The sequence below is a fragment of the Coptis chinensis genome, chromosome 9 (genome assembly GCF_015680905.1).
Source record: "Coptis chinensis isolate HL-2020 chromosome 9, ASM1568090v1, whole genome shotgun sequence".
Lineage (NCBI taxonomy): Eukaryota > Viridiplantae > Streptophyta > Magnoliopsida > Ranunculales > Ranunculaceae > Coptis > Coptis chinensis.
The window spans coordinates 48,133,668-48,154,524 of NC_141464.1; the positions used below are offsets into that span (position 1 = coordinate 48,133,668).

Sequence of the window (20,857 nt, forward strand, 5' to 3'; positions counted from 1 at the left end):
TGGAGGTTTAGCCGAGAATCATTACGCAATCATTTCCAATTAAATTAAAACTAAACATAATACAAAGAATTGAAATTTACTAATCTAAATTAAACAATAATTAAAATCTAATTAATAACTAAGAATTGAATAACAAGTAATAAATGAAATCAGGTCTAACACAATGTAAATAACAAGAATCGAAATTGACAAACTAGCTATTTCATTAATCAAACTAATTAAGAATAATGATTCTAAGAGTTTAATCTAAAATAAGAATTGAAATGGAACTAAACTTAATTAAACTACTGAAAACTAGATCTAGAATTCTATAAATTTTTAGGTCTAACTAGCTACCATTAACTATCTACCCTATCTACCATTAACCAAGAGTGAAGCTTTGGTTTTTATACATTCAGATCCAAAAATCGTGCATGGGCTTGGAGCCATGTTTTGGGCCAGAGAATCAGGCCCAAAACCCAATTCTTTCAGTCCAAAAAGGCCTCTTCAGCTGCAGTTTGCTTCAACAGACTTTTTGTTCACTTCTGATCCTCTGATTGGGTCAAGGCTTAGATCATTAGAAAGCTCTTTCCAAGCCGGTCGTTTTGACATAAGGTAGGCCCAATTCCGAGGTCTGAGTCCAAAGATACGGCCTTCAAGTTCTCACGACTTTGTGTCTTTGTTTACGCCCGCGTCGACTTTTCAGCTTTTGACCGGGCTTTAGAAAGGCTTTGTCTTCTTCAATCTTGGCCTTTAATTACATAACTCCTTAGCAACCGACCTTTGTTTCTTTATCTCGCTAAAGTGGCACATTTCTGCACATAATGGACTTTGAAGCCTGACATGCATAAAAACACGTAATCAGTGTTAACTCTTAATTATTACTCACATAATTGATCTAAAAGTATGACTGTTACAGGGTTAAAACTACAGTTTTGGGCTCTTATCAAACCACCCCCAAACAGCATTTTGCTTGTCCTCAAGCAAAGATGAGAAATTAGAATATGTGACCAAAAATGGAGTTCTAACTACTCGTTTATTTGAATCGCGATTGCATTGACCATATCTGACAAGGCCTTAAACCACTAGAAATTCCCTAGTGGACGAGTTATAACCTCGTGAGAGTTTTCCAGTGAAGGTACTCACAAACTTTATCTATACTACAACGACTAAGAAATAAAACTATTGCTTCCTTATTCATGCTCTAAATTAACTATTCCTCTCACTAGCAATGCATATAGAGTAATCAAGTCGAAACCTAAGCTAATATATGCATAATAATCAATCATCTACAATAAACATATATACAATGAGTACTACTATGAAAAATGCCTAGCAGGTTAGTTTCAAAACTTCGGGATAACGCCCCTTAAGTAGGTTCTCACAATAATAGTTAAGATACAACACTCGATTTTTCCACTCAAGTTTATTTACTCCGATTAATGCGGTGGGCACACTTTACCTTACAATCTCAATGGCAACAAGGAAGCCGGAGTCGATCAAACACATCTGCCACTTACTATCACACTAACCTATTCCTAATTGAGCTAGAGGTCTTTATTAGGTGTTGTGGGGATTAGGAGATGGTTTAAGAAGGAAGGAAATGGATATTCAAAAAGGACAAGTCCGAGATAATAGAGTCTTGATTATGTAACTAGAGAAAACCTTGTTATTTATTTTTTGCTTCTACACTTTGTTTCCATCCTTATATATTATATATATATATATATATATATATATATATATATATATATATATATATATATATATATATATCACGGTTTGTCTAGAGTGCCACTCTTATAGTGACACTCTAATCTCACACTTTTCCTAGTCCCTCCGATTTCATCCCCGATCTAACAAACTAAAATGATTTTGCCCAATAAAAACAAGTGGGGGTATAATCGTCATTTCTTACACAAATTAGATTTTGGAAGCAAAACCCACGCCTCTTTCTTCTTCCTCACTACCTCATTCTCTACTGACCTAACCCCCCTCTTCTTGCTATTCTCCTCAACAATGAACACGATCTGATGAAAAGAAATAGTCTTGTTGATGTTAAACCCACTACTCACCTCTAAAATCTTAGCCCCATTTTTCTACTACTTGGCCACAGCATTATCAGTTTCTAATGGTGGAAGCCAAGCAGAGAGACATCCTCACATGTACAGAAGCTCAACTGAGCGACAGAAAGCTCTGAATTCATGTCCACGAGACTTTTAAGCCTAAGTAAAACACTTTCTAAGCCTAAGTTCGAGACTTTTTTTCGCCTAGGTTCGATTTCTTTTGACATCATTTTGAGTGAATTAGTTTGTACTATTTTTTTTTTTATGATTCTAGTTTGAATTGGGTGGTTAATCAGATCAATGAAATTGTGTTAATGCGAACCACTAGGAGTCAGATTGGTCATCTCGACATGGAACTATCCTATCTCAGTATGTAGCAATCATTGAAATCTTACTTACGTGTAGCTTCTATATGTATGATCAGATCGACTTAAGTGCCTATCAATATTTAGCAATCCTTGAATGTATACAAATAATTATGTGCTCTTTTGATTCAAGTTATTAGTGTTTTTATCTTTAGTTCCTAATGATATTGTTCCAGATTTTTGTCACTTCACTGTTCATAAAAAACAGGGATTCATTTCCTTTATATGTTTATGAATAATCAATAAGTTCAAATAGAATGTATATGGTTAACTTTTTATCATTCCCTTTGCTTACCCTACAGCCGTGTTCTTTGAACTATCTAGGAAAATGCAGTTCGCTCATTTGCCTCATCTTTCAACCAAAAGTTCCTTCATCTCCCTTTCTTTTGATTTTGTTCTTTACCTGTTGGGAAAAATTATTTAACTCGTGGCTAAACCATTATATCCTAATTCTGATCAACTCTTCTTCATTTTTTCCCCTTATATTTGCCCGAATTTGAGTTTGTAGTTTTTTGCTAGATATTAAGGGTTCTTGCTCATTGCCGAACGTCTTTTCTAATTTGGAACTCATTCATTTCATTTTTTTCAGTTAGACATGAAAGTGTTTGGACGCTCGAAGTGGTCTACTAGCTTGTGCTCTTCTGTCAAGTTGCAAAAAAACGTGGGTAGCATTCGAATTGCTTCCTTATTGGTCATAGGCTATTGATACTTCAGTTTTTTTGTTTGTTCTTGGTGAGGTGTTTAATAGCATTTTCTGATTTTACAACTTCCAGCAGGATCAAGGGCACCACCTCAGTTGAAATTGCGTCTAGTCTCAATTGGTATTTGAAGTATTGGTGCGGTGCTCATATTTCGTGGGACAAAACTGGTGGTGTTCAGTTGTCGTCCATTAATTCCAAGCCCTGGAGCACTACCAGTTGTAAAAGTTGATGTATCTAATGTTATTACTCATTAGCGAGTGCGTGTTTCTTATAATATTGTAGTGAATATGAAGTCCTTTTTTTGGTAAGCCATTTAAGCAGGCATGGATGTGCTTGAATTGAAGAATGTAGGATCTGTTCATGTAAAAGTAATTGATTATACTTTTATCAAATTTGTCTCTTTTTATTTGCCTAGTATTTTTTGTCTTTCATATTTCTAGTACAAGGAAACAATGTGAATTGAGAAACAAAGTTCATTGCAATCTGCTTTTACGCAGGGCCGACATGCCAAAAGAAGCCTATGCCCTAACAAGGCATCTTGTGATGTTCCTTAGCTTCCAAACAATATGACTATGTTAGAAGAATCTAGCTTTGTGGAATTTTTAAATTTGATGAGAAGTAGGCTTTTGGGATCAGACGTGTGTACTAAAGAGGGGGCAAGTAAATTAGGCTTTTGTGCTAGTGGGAAGTGTTGGAATAGCAAGCAAGTCACGCTTTTTTTTCTAACTTTTGAGAAGCCGTACATTGCAGCTATACATTGCTTAGTAATAGAAGTTTATGCAGTTCCTTAAAGCTCAGGGAATTGCACATCAAAATTCTAGAATGAGCAGGATAGACAAATTTAACTTGCTGGGTTCTCTGGCAAGTTCATCTAGCTAGAGCATCCCATCTTATAATTCTGACTCCTGACAAAACACACTCCTGACATAACAAAACTCTGACATGCATACCAAACTTACACTAACACTATAACAAACTCTGACATGCAGGCCTAATGTATAAACTATAACTCCTGACATAGTTTATGACTATAACGTTGACTATTTCTTGCGAAATTTTGTTGTTATATCGAACCTTATGAACTTGCAAAAAAATGGCGTGTCTGTTTGGACTTTGTCCCCAAACGGCATGGCCACACCGTTGGACTTAGTCCCAAAACGGCATGGCCACACCGTTTAAGTACTAAGGCCAAACGGTGTGGCCATGCCGTTTGGGACAAAGTCCATCTGAGACCGCCATTTTTTTATCCAAGTTCAAATCCAAACGATATGGCCACACCGTTTGGATTTAGTCCCAAACGGCATGGCCACACCGTTTGGGACTAAGTCCAAACGGTGTGGCCATATCGTTTGGATTTGAACTTGCAAAAAAATGGCGTGTCTGTTTGGACTTTGTCCCAAACGGCATGGCCACACCGTTTGGACTTAGTCCCAAACTGCATGGCCACACCGTTTGGTACTAAGGCCAAACGGCATAACCATACCGTTGGACTTAGTCCCAAACTGCATGGCCATACCGTTTGGACTTAGTCCCAAACTGCATGGCCACACCGTTTGGTACTAAGGCCAAACGGCATGGCCACACCGTTTGGGACAAAGTCCAAACAGACACATTTGATTGTTGAAGGTGTTTGATAGTTTTGTAACATACATTGAGCAATCAAATTATTGGAATCCATTCCAAGGGAAAATAAGTTATCCCCAAAGGTCGATTAGTTTTTCGGTTTCTTCCATTTTGCAAAATATTTGACTTTCTGTGATTGTTATTTGCATTTTGTTAGTTAAAATAGTTAAAGAGAACTTTGTTTTTGATCATGTTGAACGATTTATTCCCGGGATGCCAAGTCTTGTGGAAGGGAGTGTAATTAATAGCGAGGGTAGGATTCAAGGTGCGATAGCAATAGCTAGAACCAATTTATACACTCTTTGATTCCTTTTGCCTCACAACTTTGCCCGAAAATTGAGTTGCCTCACAAATACCAAGACAAGCCAAAAGAGTGAAAATAACTAAATAAGCCACTTATAGTTCGGTGCATCGCTTATGGTTTTATCTTGAAAGGCACAGTTGATACATGAAATTCATAATATATGAAATTTCTATTTCTCACTCCCCGAGTATAAATAAGTACACCACAAGACAAATACATGAAAAACTTCACTCATCAACCTTATTTATAATCAAGCACAATTGGAATTGTACTTCAATGATTCTAAGTGACTATCCTTGTAGCAAAGAAGGTAGCTACTAGTTGTATCTGAGGGGATCGGCGTCATGCATGTTCTCGGTTTTCTTAAATGCGTTGATTTGCCGAGGGCCACATCGAGTAGGACTTGCAATACCTCCGTCATTTGAAGGTCGCTTTGAAGGTAAAGCACAGTACATATGATCCCTAGTCTGAAGACCAAACTCATTTCATGCAAATAACATGGATCCCGATCTCCTCGTCCGGGGCATTAGTTATAGATTTTTCCTCATTAAAGTGGCGCCATGCCCATTCGCAAAACTTATGTGCTCATCTCCATCATTAGGTTCCTTTCCGTAGTCAATTCTAGGAGTACTACCCCAAAACTGTATACATCGATCTTTTCATTCACCTTGGTTGTGTAAGTGTACTCTGAAATTCAATCAACCAACTGCAGTTTAGCCGATTTTCCAACTTTAAGTATGTTATAAAATATAGAAATGTACTCAAATAAGACTCACCTGGCGCAATGTATCCGTAAGAGCACACTACTACAGACATTGTATCCGACTCCCCATGCTTAACCAACATCTTTGCTAATCCAAAGTCTGCAATCGTAGCATTAAAGTTGGCATCCAACAAGATATTGCTTTCGATTTCACATCACAATGAATGATGGACTGAGAGCATCCATGATGCATGTAGCAAAGACCTTGAGCAACTCCAACTGCGATATGCAACCTTGTAGGCCAATCCAAGAGAACATGGTTAACTGAATCTGAAAATATTGATTCTCTCTTTCTTTTGTGTAACCATCGGTCTAAAAGCTGCTATTCACCATGTATTCATAAACAAGAAGTCTTGAGCTCTCACAAGAAATACAAACAAAAAACAGTTTTACTATGTTTGAGTGAAGAATTGTTCCCAATATCTGGACCTCTGCTTGAAATTCTTTCTCACAAGTTGTTGTCCAACTTCCCATTGTTCCATATCCTTTTTTACCTTAATGAATTCAGAATTAAGTAGATCTGGTTTTTTTTTTGTTTTGAGAAGATGAAAAGAAAAAGACGCGTTTTTACCCCCACTTTGTTGTTTGAAATTAGGAGTGTTAGATCTTTTGAGACTTAGATTAGATCCGACGGTTTGAGAGGAGTGTGAGATAAGAGTGTCACTATAAGAGTGGCACTCTAGACAAAACCGATATATATATATATATATATATATATATATATATATATATATATATATATATATATATATATATATATATATATATATATATATTTTTTTTTTTTTTTTCTTTGGCTTTTGACTCCTTTTATTATATTTTTTGGAGTTTTTATTTTATTTCTATTTTTATTTTTCTTTTCTTTGGATGGAAACTTCTTTTCTTTATTTTCTGAAGCCATTAACTAACTTTGTTTACACAAGTTTTTCTCTTCTTCTTTCTTCCTCATTCTATTTTCAGACTTATCTAAATTGGGTAGGTTGAATTTTTTATTATTTTGTTTTGTTTTGTAACCGGGTAAAGGATTTGTGGTTTATGAAAGGCTAAAGAAAGGCTTAGAGGGGCGACTAGCGGAAAATAATTCATAGGTTTGAATTTCTGGCTATATCGATCCAAAGAGGGCCTAAATTCTCGCTTAGGATATGGCATAATGATCAAGCAAGTGGACGTGTGATTTCTCTATCCGGATTTTACTTCTCCCTTGTGTCATTTCTCAATTGTTTTAGCTCATATAAGGCTTTTAGGCTATATTCTCCGGGATTTGTAGAATAAGTACTCTAGCCTAGAGTTCGAAAAACTTCTTGCTAACAATCATAGATACTCATGTAATATATTTATAGATAGATGCAAAGATTATTACCTACATATTAACCTAAGTTTCTAAAAATTATTCTAATGCAAAAGCTACATGAGACTTCTAGATTATTAAGAGCATAGAGAAAGAAAACAATACCACTATTCCTAAGTGTATAGCATAACTTATTTATTTATATTTTTGAATTTTTGAAATTTTAACTAGAAAACAAATGCATATTATACATATCTATATCCTAACAGATGCCTTAATTACACGTGTTTCTATGCCCCCAAACAAGAAGCATGCTTTGTCCTCAAAGCATATAAATAAAGAGGGTAGGAAAATTACCATTGAAGCGCGTGAAATTCAGGAACATCTGCAAAACAAAGTTAGAACGTACTAATATAAGAAATAAAAACTGACTCAACTCTATAAGAGTTCTACCCATTATGGGGTTAACAAGAATGAAATTGCTTGGGACATAAGCAGACACTAAATAGAATGAAAACTTACCTTATCTCCCGCATTACTCATCATCTTCCTCATCCTCTTCTTCCATAAAGAAGTGAGGTTCCTTCGCGTCCTGCCATGCCATGATAATTTGCCAGGCTTCCCGCCATTTATCATCTATTATTGCTAACCTATTAAGAGCCACTTGGTCTGACAGGGTGTAGGGTGCAACCTGATGAGGTTGTATCCTCCACCCTTGCCAAGTCATTGCACGAAAAGATCGAATAATACTATTGGTGGGTCGTACAGTGTCGACCGTAATCCAATCCATGAAACGTACAAAAACAGGGGAAAGAAACATAGCATAATAATACGGAAATTAGAACATACATAAGAAGGTACTTATGCCTCATGCTATGGGATCGAGCTAAACTAGACATCAAGGTTCGGGAAGGTCATGACACATACGTCCCCGCGGCTAAAGCAAGGAAGACGGCCGCAAGTGGCATCATTCACGTAAGAAAAAAACGCCATTCCCTAAAATGTTTAGCATGATCCAAAACATAACAGTTCCTATGTTCATGGACCCGGCTACCAAAGGCGGCGTTATATTCCCCTTGGTCCTCGATACGAAAATGCCCGCCATAATACGACTCATGCAAAACTTCGTAAGTGTAGATATACATATTATCTACCCAATAGCACCATGGGTCTTGTATTTCAGCGGGTATAGCAAGTCCAAGAACAAATGCTAGCAAGAACCATAAGCGGTTCCCAGCCTACATATGTGATCGCTTCGCGAAACCAAGCACCGTAAGTAGTGCTTTGGAACAAATCTTCGAAAGACTGTTCTGGTATCAATGTTGGAGATGTCATCTTAAAATTACGCTCTGGAATAGCTACGAATGATCCAGAAACTATCCGCAGAAAACTGGAATTTTTCAGGTCCACGAAAGTCAGGGCGCGAGTGCGCTTTGAAGATTTGGAATTCCAGTGTTTGAGCTGGTCGCGCTTCCTTTGAAGCGAAAAGGCCTCGACAAAAAATCTGAAAAAAAATTGCGAGGCGAAAAGTGCTTTCGAGTTCTTGAAACTTCGGAAAATGAGACGAAACGTGGGAATCGTGGGAGTGAAAGGTGAGTGATGGAGGTTAGGTGTAGTGTGAGTTGTGAGTGTAGAATGTATGAAGTTTATATAGGTTTTAAGTTGCTAAACCGGATCGGGAAGTTGCCAAAAGGTTTTTACGGCGGTTTCGAAAATACCAAATTTTCCAAACCAAAAACGAAACAACTCATTTTCTTGATTATAAAACAAACCTAGTATCTTTTAGGTTGAATTTATGATAGAATCTACCTATTTAATCGAGATTTCATCCTACCATGATACTTATTCATAGATATGCCTAAACGGCCATATTTTCACCTTGACTCCGCAATAAATTCTAAGGCGAGGGTCATATAAAAATCATCTTTGGAATAGATAACACCACCCCCAAACAATTTGGGAAGGTGGGATCAATATTAAACAACCACGCACAATGAAAATAACCTCATTTTATTAAAATTTTCATTCGAAGTACATTTCATTACAAAATTCAAATTACGAAAATAAAACTTACATTAAAATAAATGGCAATAATGAAACTACAAATAAAAATAGAAACATCAAACGATACTATCCCTAATCACTCCGGTACTGGTAGCGGAGGGCACACGGTCTGGGGATGGCTCCTGAGCTCCCGATGGGCCAACACCATTCGTCTTTCGGCGACGACGCTCGTGCCTTGATGGTGTGTCCTCAGAAGGAGAATCCCCGTGAGGTGGGAATCGTTCAAGCATGTCGGCCTGGAATTGACGCTGAGCTTCTAGCTCGGCCCTCATCTGTTCCCACCTCTCATCCTCTCTCGGGAACGGATCTCGAAGTTATGATGGATAGTTGCCCATCAAGTCCGGAGGTCTTCGCAGATAGTGTTGAGAGCAAACGCGTGCCACGATGAATTACAGCCATGCGTTACGCATCCGATCAACACCTCTCCGGGGCATCCGCATCAAAACAAGTCAAGTCCTCCTCATCCTCCGAGGCATTCTCATTTCCACCATCCTCCTCGGTGTTCTCATTTCCCCATCCTCCCTCATCCTCTACCCTATCCTCGGGCAACCTCCAAACTCGTTGGACACACTCCTTATAGATCACGAGGATTTGATTGTAGGGTGATGTAAGACCTATCGACGCCGGGAGTCGCTCTCAACTTCGGCATGATCTTGGTTATCAACACGGGGAGAGGTGCAACGGACTTCCCTACTCCCCTAATCATGCTAAGCAAAACTCCAAGATCTGAGAACTTCGTGATACGCTCCCGGAGTATCCATAAAATGTGGAGGCGATTCGGACCGATGTCGCGGCCCGACCTTCTCCTTCCCCAGATGTTCCGACCCAATCCAGCAAGCTGTAGCCAGTGGTTTGGTTCTTAAAGGATACTGGCGAACACAATGCGATCTCGCATTGTAGTTCCCTTCGATATCTATCACGTTCATCGCTGGCTCTACCCCATTATATTGGGACTCTGCAACGTGACATCGGATGGATTCTAGGCGAATGCCTAGAATCTCCGCCAACAACCCAATGGTTACTTCCTTTCTCCTCTTCGCCACCATTACAAAATTCTAGTCCCTTCCACCTCCTTCGTGTTGTAAAACCGTCGGACTAAGTCTTCGTGGTAAAAGGCTTCAGTCGAGTACCACAAGCTATTCCAGTCTCTACTGATCATTTCGTCACCGTAAAACGGCGCGAAGTGGTCGCCAGTAAAAGCCTGCTCCGGCAAAATTCGACGTTGTTGAGCCATTTTAGTGTTTGGAATGTAGTGGGGGTTTAAATGGGATGGGGTGGTGGAATTTGAATCGACCGACTGAAGCAAACCGTGGTGGTGGCACGACGGTGGCGCGACAGTTTAAATTTTTTTTAAAATTTTCGTGGGTTTTGGTGATGTAAGTTGGTGGATTTGGTGGGCGTTTGGTTTTTGAGAAGATTGGAAGTGGATTTGAATTGTGGGCGTGGGTTAATTTGGTTTTCTTTTTCTTTTTTATTTTTTTTAGGTTTTTGGAGCTTGGTGGGCGTTAATGGCGGTTTGGAAGATGAAGTACTGTTGGGGGCAAAGGTAAGGGCGCGGGTGCGCTGCCAGTGGGTGCGGGTTGGGCCCAAGCCCAATTCGAAATTTTTGAAATTTTCGATTTTTCGCGAAACTTCAAATCAAAATTGCCGCTTCGTTACCGGTCCGATTTTTGTGAATGATATATGGAAATGATCAGGAGAAAATTTCCAATCTAATGATCCATAAAACACTCTATTCCAACCGTGGATGACATATAAGATAGTAGAAAACGCCTCAAAGTGCGTGCATGACGTACGTTATGCGAACGAATGAATTCTAAATTCATAGAGTATGTCAACCCGAATTGAAATACAATTAAACGGCCTAAGCAACTCTAATGGGACATAAATATTCTAGGACGGAAACACGAACACCCCACCCCCAAACAAATTTTTTACAACAAAGCTTAGAAATTTTTTTTTCTAGCAATGGGTCTTTTAAAGTCAGATTTCCGAGACTTCCTAGATTTCTATGTTTATTTTTTTTATATATATATATATATATATATATATATTGTTACTTTTTAAAAAGAAAAACAATAAACAAGAAAGACATAATTCACCCCATAGAGAAACATGACTCAAAAATCCGAGAAAACATGCAAGAGTGGAAAACGTGAATTATGTCAAACGTGGACTTAGGATCCGGTACTTACAGCCACACACTCCGTAGGGAGGGCCCGGTTACCTTAATGGTGCACTCACCAATATATGGAAATGAAAAGAAATGCACCAAACACAAAAGTTGAGTCGTTTATCGTCAGATACTCGAGACTTTATCTAAACATATGTATGAACATGTAGTTTATCATATATCAACAACCGAAATAGTTGTGGATCATTCCATAAATAAATATCACAGAAAACATATCCAAACACAATCAAGCATCAAGATTTCCTATGACGCAACCTAGTGAAATGAAAGCGAAGTCGGGTAACCCTATTACGTAACCTAGCATGCACCTTCTTTTTCATTTTTGCACGAGAGGGTGTCCTAGTGAATAAGTGTGGAAAAGTGAATGGTTGTGGAGAATATGGTGGATATGGATAAGTAGTAGAAGGACAGCATGTAAACAATGAGGATGTGGGTTTAGCACAAAACTCATTCATGGTGTGTGTAGGGACTGTTTCAAGTCTGAAAATGAAGGTGTCAAATGCTTTTGTCTTCTGAATTATTTGTTTACTAGGTGGATTTAAAAATTATGAAGCCTGAAGAAACAAAAGGATCGAGTGCAAACTCGAGATTCCTTTGAAAGGGTGGAAGGAGGAAGTCGAGGTGTATGTTGTGCAAAGTAGTTCTTGATAGGGTGATTCATCACCGCTCTAAAAACTCATCAATTCCTCATCTAGATTGGTCATATCCTCGTTACTATGATAGTCCTCTACATCTTTGAGAAAGTCATCTATCTCATCCTCATCCGTAATATGTGTGTATCGACTAGTGTAGGGATGGAAATGTTGGAGTTTGAACTTCCAAAGGAAAGAAATTTGGGCATATGATTATCATGGAACGTGTTGTTGAAATAATCTCGAGCAAAACTCTCGATCATGCTAACCTCTCCATCCATGGACGAATCGGGTAACTGTGTCTTTGTTTTAAAAACATTGACTTCAACAACAAGATGGCCAAAAAAGACATGGACATTGAACCATCGCGACAATTAATGGCGCATTGGCGGTTGCCGTGAAAGGGCGCCCTAAGATGATCGGACAGTGTTAACGACTTACGTATCAAGGATGACAAAATCAGCCGGATAGTAAAAATCCCGAACTTTTACGAGAACATTTTCGACGACACCCTTAGGATACTTAATAGATCGATCGACTAATTGCAACGTCATTTTAGTGGGTTGCATCTCGTCTAGACCTATTTGTCTATACAAATAAAAGCGGGAGTAAGTTAACACTAGCCCCAAGTCTAATAACGCCGGTCGTCGTATAAGAATCTCCTAAGGTGCATTGTATGCGATGGGGCGACACGTCCTTGTACTTAACAATTCCATTATGTTCGGATAGAGTTGGGAATTGTTACGTTAAAAAGCGTCTTTTGGTATATTGGTCCTATGCCTAGTAGTACACAACTCCTTAAGAAACTTAGCATGGTGTGGTAGCTTTTAATAGCTTTCCTGAGGAAGGGAAGATTTATAGTTAGATTATTGAAAACGTCCATAATCTCCTCATAATTAGTATCCCTAGTTAACACGGCTAATTTTTGTGGAAACGGTGGTTTCGTCTATATTTAGCAATGGTATCACCCGGATGTTTAACCGTGGCTTTCTATTTCTTAGGTTGTGTTGTAACCGGTACCTCTACGTGGTAGGCTCTTGGGTTTCTATTTCGCATCTAGTAAAATAGCGGTGTAGGGGGCTCTTGGTGGGGTACCTATAGGCATAGTTACTTTGTTATCAACCACTCTGCCCGAAAGCGGAGAGTGGTGATGGCCTTTAGCTCACCTACATTTTCATATTCATTACTAGTATTATCGGTTACCTCAAAGGCTGTACTTGTTGTTTTAGGATTAGGTATTTCGTGACCTGGAAACACACCTTTGGGTTGGGCTTTATCTTGAGCCAACTGTTTGGTTAAATTATTAACGGATTGTAGAAGCTGTTGGTTAGATTGAGCCATGGTTTGGAAAAGTTTTTGGCTCACTTGTATGAAGGTGTCAAGACGATCCGGTTGTGTGGGCGTAGTAGTCATGGGTGGTGTGACTGGAACTATTTTACGTGAATTATTTATGGGTGGATTTTGATAGTTATTATTTACCGGAACGATACCTCTATTAGCATTATAATTATTATAACTACCTTGACTTTGTGCTTGACCTTGTCGAGGTTTCACTTGGTTGTTATAATTATTAAAATTACCCCGACCACGCTAGTGTCGTGGGTGGAGCTTGGTTAAAACTTTGTGTTGGCCTAACATATTGATTATTGTACCCTGGAGGTGTGACGTGTTGGTTATTTCTCCAACCGAAGTTGGGATTTTGTCTCCAAGGGGCGTTAGGTTCACTATTAATGGAACAAGCCTGTTCATAGGCTATAGGACAGTGGAAGTCGGGATGCTCGGGGCTCCAATAGAAACTACATGGATTTGAATTTACATTCATGACGGGGATATGATTTTGTTGAACCGAAATGGCCTCTACCTTTTTAGTGAGTGATTCAATTAGAGTTTTAAGCTCGGGATCGTGTTTAATTTGAAACATACCGGCGGCCTTAACTGTATTAGAAGAACTAGCGGAGCGGTGGATATCGTCACTACCCCCCAGTTGTTATTTCGCTTAGTTTGATCCTCTAAAAATTTATAAGCCTCCGAGGCTCCTTTGCTTAAGAAACTACTCCCATTTATTATGTCTAGGACTTCTTTATGGTGGTGTAGAAGTCCTTTGAAAAAACACCGAACTAACGTGTCTTTAAGCTAAGTTATGATGTGGACACTCTATAAGGAGATCGGTGAAATGATTCCAAGCCTCTGAAAATGATTCATGAGGATTTTGTCGAAAGAAATGAATCTTGGAAAGCATCTCATCCGTCTTTAGGGGTGGGTAAAAATGTTCCATAAACAGCTGAACAAGTTTAGCCCACGAGTCCACAAAATTAGGCTTTGGGCAGTTAACCAAGACGCCTTTTTATCGGGCTAAGGTGAAAGGGAATACCCTTAGTTTAATTTGTTCCGCACCAACCGTAGGATGGTGGAATGTTGTTAGGACTTGTTCAATCCCACGATAATGCGATAAGGCTTTTCATGGTCTAATCCATGAAAAACGGGTAACAAATTAAAAATATTTGGGGGGATTCTGAAATCCCCCACTGGGTCTGCTAGAACGATGCAAGATTTGGGGCTATTGCTCAAGGCTTTGTAGAAGTCAGAGAGAGGAGTCTCTTCTTCGTCGGGCATTGTGTCAGGTGATGTGTGTGAAATAGTAGCTAGAGGTGTAGTGGGTGGTATACTAGATAGAATTGTTTGTTGACGTTGTTGTGTGATTACGTTTGGTGTTTTTGTTCGACCAGACCTTAATCTCATACAAGGCTAAAACCAAACTTAGCTAAACACATCAACACTCCAAACAATTATGATATACTAGTATAAACCTCTAACAGGAGATGCGAGGTGTGGAAGAAAGGAATACCTGATTGGTCCTTGCTTTGCTTATGAATAAGCGTCTTGTTCTGGCGTGTTCGGTGTATATAACAAGTTAGAACAACGAAAAACTTGAAAAATCAAAGTTCGAATCAAAACCGTAGAAATCTGGAAAAATCTAGCTTAGAGGCGCTGGTCTTCGCGATAGAAGCGTGATCGGCTCCGTGTAACTTCAAGTTACAGTGATTTTAGGGTCGTCGCTCGGTTGCTCCGGTGCTTATGGGCGCGAGTCGCTCCGTCGAGCGAGATGCTTCCGGTGTAATTTCTCGCGGGACTTTTCAACGATGAAACGGAAACCCACAGTATGAATCAAACAAGGGTGGGTGGGTGAAATGGGACTTTAAGAAAATTATTTACACTACAAAAACAATGCGAAAGTGAAACTAAGATGGCAGCGGCGCCATTTGATAAAACATAAAATGAATAGTTTACCTACGAAATGAACGATGAACTCAAAACGTAAGTAAACTAAAACTATCTTATGAGCCTATATTTTATCAAAGATTTCTACTCTCAATGCTATGAGATATAGTGGAGTAGAGTGATTCGTTCCACTCCTAGTCCTTCCGCATGCTGTGTTCTGTACGTATAAGTACTCTTAACTCTAAAGTCTAATGAGAGATTTACGAAGTGGCAACTAGACTACGATGCAACTACCCACAAGATGCAACTAGTCGACTATTAGAACAACTATGGGAATGCTACGTTGATTATATGATAAGGAGTTAGAGGGGGGGGGGGGATTGATTCCACCTTAACTCGACTTAATCCTATTAATGACGAATTGTCGTAATCCGAATTTGAACTGCTTCGCAGAACAATATGGTTTCTCCTAATCCCTAATTATATATGGCATTTCTACCAATTCATAACTAGCATGTGAACGATTAAACCCATTCTCATGGTGAACTAATCGTTTCTAGATTGGAAAGAAAAAATATTACGACTTTTACTTTATAATCGAGTCAAGTTTTCATCAAGGCTTCTCAACCCCTCAATGGAGGTTTAGCGAGAATCATTACTGCCAATCATTTCGATTAAATTAAAACTAAACATAATACAAAGAATTGAAATTTACTAATCTAAATTAAACAATAATTAAAATCTAATTAATAACTAAGAATTGAATAACAAGTAATAAATGAAATCAGGTCTAACACAATGTAAATAACAAGAATCGAAATTGACAAACTAGCTATTTCATTAATCAAACTAATTAAGAATAATGATTCTAAGAGTTTAATCTAAAACAAGAATTGAAATGGAACTAAACTTAATTAAACTACTGAAAACTAGATTTAGAATTCTATAAATTTTTAGGTCTAACTAGCTACCATTAACTATCTACCCTATCTACCCTATCTACCATTAACCAAGAGTGAAGCTTTGGTTTTTATACATTCAGATCCAAAAATCGTGCATGGGCTTGGAGCCATGTTTTGGGCCAGAGAATCAGGCCCAAAACCTAATTCTTTCAGTCCAAAAAGGCCTCTTCAGCTGTAGTTGGCTTCAACAGAATTTTTGTCCACTTCTGCTCCTCTTATTGGGTCAAGGCTTAGACCATTGGAAAGCTCTTTCCGATCCGTCGTTTTGACATAAGGTAGGCCCAATTCGAGGTCCGAGTCCAAAGATACGACGCCCGGAAGTTTTAATTGACTTTGTGTCTTTGTTTACGCCCAGCGTCGACTTTTCAGCTTTTGACCGGGCTTTAGAAAGGCTTTGTCTTCTTCAATCTTGGCCTTTAATTACAGAACTCCTTAGCAACCGACCTTTGCTTCTTTATCTCGCTAAAGTGGTACATTTCTGCACATAATGGACTTTGAAGCCTGACATGCATAAAAACACGTAATCAGTGTTAACTCTTAATTATTACTCACATAATTGGTCTAAAAGTATGACTGTTATACGGTTAAAACTACAGTTTTGGGCTCTTATCATCAACCATGATACAAGCCTGGAATTGCCGAGGGATAGGTTCCTCCGTGGAAATTCAAAATCTAAAGGACTTAATAGGGAAGTTCGATTTTGATATTATATGTCTGTCTGAAACAAAGGTTGGCGTAGATAGGATGAAAGAAATCAGTAGAATGGTCAAGTACAGGGGTTGTTTCTGTGTTCCAGCAGTAGGTCGGAGTGGGGGGTTAGCAGTTCTATGGAAAGAAGGGGTGGACCTTGAAATCTTGGGAGCTACTAGGAATCAAGTGACAGGTAAACTTAATAATTATTTTTGTACTGAAACCTGGTTTTTCTCCTTTGTGTATGGTGAACCTGTTGCATGTAATAGACATCGGGTCTGGGCTGAGCTCAGGGATGTGGATACCCTGATCCCAGGACCTTGGTGTCTATTTGGGGATTTCAATGCCATTACCTCGCTTAATGAAAAAATAGGGGGAAGAAGTATGTTTGATAACAGTATGGTTGAGTTTAATGGGTTGATAAATGACCTTGGGTTGATTGACCTAGGTTTTAAAGGACCTATGTATACTTGGAGTAATAACAGAGCCCCCCACAGTCATATCCTAGAGAGACTTGATAGAGCTCTGGCTACTGATGCCTGGGTTGTCCTCTTTCCTAACATGTATGTGTATAATGTTGTCAATGCTAGTTCTGATTATCTTTCTATTATGATAAATCTCAAAGATAAGGAGGAGAATAGAGCCAAGCATGAAAAACCCTTTCGGTTTTACAATATGTGGTTCTCTGATAATGCTTGCATGCCTGTTATAGAAATAGCCTGGAACTCTATTTTTCATGATTTTCCTGACTTTAATGTGATCCTAAAACACAATATGACTCAACAACATCTTACTATATGGAATAAGAAGGTGTTTGACAACATCTTTACAAATCTGAAAAAAGTTAACAAGGAGCTGGAAGCTGTCCTGACTAAACCTTTCTCCCTAGCCAACTATGAGAGAGCAAAATGATTAAAATCTGAGTTTCTTGAATGGTTGGTTAAGGAGGAAAGTTTTTGGAAACAGAAATCCACTATTCACTGGTTGAAGGATGGGGGAAAAAACACTAGGTTTTTCCATCTCTCCACCATTTTTAGAAGAAGAAAAAACAGTATTGAGAGGCTGCAGAGGGGTGGGGGGGGGGAGTAAGGGAAGAGCTGAATTGGGAGATAACATCAACTCCTATTTCCAAGCTCTCTTCAAGTTTGATCAACCCCATCAAAATGATAGCATTCTCAATCTGTTCACTCCTTGTATCACGGAAAAGGAAAATGAGATGCTTACTGCCATCCCATCTTCTGAGGATATTTGGAGAGTTGTTAATAAGATGGGAAGCCTGAAGGCTCCTGGGCCTGATGGATTCCAAGGGTGTTTCTATCAAAACACTTGGGAGATTGTGGGGAGCAGTATTGTTGCTTTTGTGAAGGATTTTTTCCATAAGGGGGAGCTGAACCCTTCTTTTAATGAAACCTATATTGCTCTCATTCCTAAGATCAATAATTAGGAGACTGTGGCACAATTTAGGCCTATTAGTCTCTGCAACTTTTGTTATAAAGTCATCTAAAAAATCCTTGCCAATAGGCTCAAGCATCATCTGAATAAAATCATATCTCCCTTCCAAGGGGCTTTCATCAAAGGTAGAAACATAGGAGATAACACTGGGTTAGCTTGTGAGCTCTTTCATCACATGAAAAACATGAAAGATAAGAACCATGGCTGGGTAGCTTTGAAGATGGACATGGCAAAAGCCTATGATAGAGTTAAGTGGTCCCTGGTGGACAACATCTTTGATAGACTGGGTTTTAGCCAAAAGTGGAGGAATCTGATTAAGTAGTGTATATCCACTGTTTCCTTTCAAGTGCTTCTAAATGGGAGTCCTCTTAATAAGATAATCCCTGAAAGAGGCCTTAGACAGGGTGATCCCCTATCACCATATCTCTTTATCATCATGTCTGAGGCCCTTTCTAGGATGATTGCAAAAGCTGAGGCTAAGGAGAAAGTCCATGGGATTAAGATCCGGAGGGCTTCTCCTCCCATCTCCCATCTTCTGTATGCAGATGACCTGATCCTGTTCACCAGAGGAAATCTTGAGGATGGGGGTCATCTTAAAGATATCCTCCAAGACTATTGTGTTGCTTCTGGTCAGCTGATAAATTTTGATAAATCAAACATGTTTTTCAGCAGAAACATCAAGTTTCGCAATAAACTAAAGTTAAAGAAGTTCTGGAAAATGAGGCTTTTTTTATCCAAAAGACAAATACTTGGGCATACCTATCATGCTATCCAAAAAAAAGGCTGAGGATTTTGACTTTTTAGTTGATAAGATCCATAAGAAAATAAAAGGTTGGAAGGCTAAGGTCCTTTCACAGGCTGGAAGGGCTACCCTGATCCAATCTGTGGTACAAGCCACTCCTCTCTATGCTATGTCTACCTATATGCTCCCCATGTCTACTTGCAACAAAATAGACAAAGCATGCAGAGATTTTTTTTGGCATGGTGTTGAAAATTCTAAAAGTGTCCACACCATTGGGTGGGACAAGTTATGTAAAAGTGTAAAACTAAACCTGAAGGAGGGTTGGGGTTTAGAAAGATGAGGGATATAAATGTAGCAATGCTAGCCAAGCTCCCTTGGAAAGCTGCTACAGATACTGAATCTGTTTGGACAAAAACTCTTACTAGTATATATAGTAAAAACTGGATAGGGGATGTCTGGAAACCTCCTGGGCATGCCTCTTTCTTTTAGAAAGGTATCCATAACACTTTCAATCTCATAAGTGGAGGGATAGTCTGGGGAATCCACAGTGGTAACTCCACCTCCGTTTTAGATGACCCTTGGGTGATCTGCAATGGAAAACCTCAGACTCTGAGAGAGTTAGGGGTGGAGGATCCCAGACTAGAAGGCCTTCATGTGGCTGATCTCTTTCTGGAGGATAGAATTGGATGGGATGAGGCCAAGCTACAAGGCTTCTTTCATCCTTTCCTTGTGGCAAGAATCAAAGATATTATGATCAGACCTCTGGGTCTTGGCAAGGATAGGCTGATCTGGAGTGGAGAGAAGTCTGGGAGATTTACTGTGAAATCTGTCCACAAGTATCTAGCCAAAGATAGTGGTGAAGGACAGAGTTCTAGATTCAATACTAAAACAGTAAAGCTTCTTTGGAAAGCCAAAATACCAGCCAACATTCAAATGTTCATATGGAAAGTCTATATGGATGCCTTACCTATGGGAGATAGGTTGGCTTCTCGGAAGATGGAGGGGGACTTTTCTTGTCCCCTATGTTACACCAGTTTGGAAACAGAAAACCATATGTTTTTTGAATGTGATTGGACTAGAAATTTGTGGTTCACTTCAAGCTTGGGGTTAAGAATGGAGATTCAGGGTAGGAACAACACTAAGGATTGGATTTCCAAATTCATAAGTTGGAGCAATAATAAGGGCCAACATATAGCTCAGGCAGGAGTCCAGGCTTGTTATCTCCTATACAAGATCTGGAAAACTAGGAATGAAGCCAAGTTTGAACAGAGGCTCCCTAATAGGGAAAGAATTCTCAGAAGGAGTAAGATGGAGGCCTGCAACTGCTACAAGGGTTTTGCCACTACCAAAATGCAGAATGAGAACTCTATCCCCTCTGAAACTTACTTTGATCAAAACAACTTTGATTTAGATTCTTTGTTCCCTACTATTCCAAATGATTGTATTAATATTAGATATGATGCTGCCTTTCAGGTTATGTCAGGGGAGACAACTGCTGGTACTATAGCCTGGGACTCAGAAGGCAAAGTAGTAGGGGTAGGCACTAGAAGGTTCCAAGCTAGGTCTGCAGAGGAAGCAGAGATGGTGGCTGCTGAGGTGGCACTAGGACTTGCGATGCTTCATGGGTGGACTGCTGTGTACATAGAAGGGGACTGCTTAGAGGTCACTAAGGCTCTTAATGGCCAGACATGTTCTTGGAAGTCTGAGAGCTTGTGAGACTATGTAGTAAAGTTAAGCTCTAATTTTGCTTTCTGTAAGTTTAAGTGGATCAATAGGAGGTCTAATGGAGAGGCACATTTGCTTGCACAATGGG

General features: G+C 39.1%; 1 protein-coding gene across 1 annotated transcript; it reads left to right on the top strand.

Moving 5' to 3' along the window:
* Positions 1–16,922: 16,922 nt before the first annotated feature.
* LOC147476394 (uncharacterized) lies at positions 16,923–17,762 on the top strand. Its single transcript, XM_086585716.1, has one exon. It carries the CDS (start codon positions 16,923–16,925, stop codon positions 17,760–17,762), a length of 840 nt encoding a protein of 279 aa, XP_086441842.1.
* Positions 17,763–20,857: the final 3,095 nt, after the last annotated feature.

Excerpts from the sequence above, each read along its gene's own strand:
- LOC147476394 (XM_086585716.1), top strand. The coding sequence starts at position 16,923 with ATGGTCAAGTACAGGGGTTGTTTCTGTGTTCCAGCAGTAGGTCGGAGT.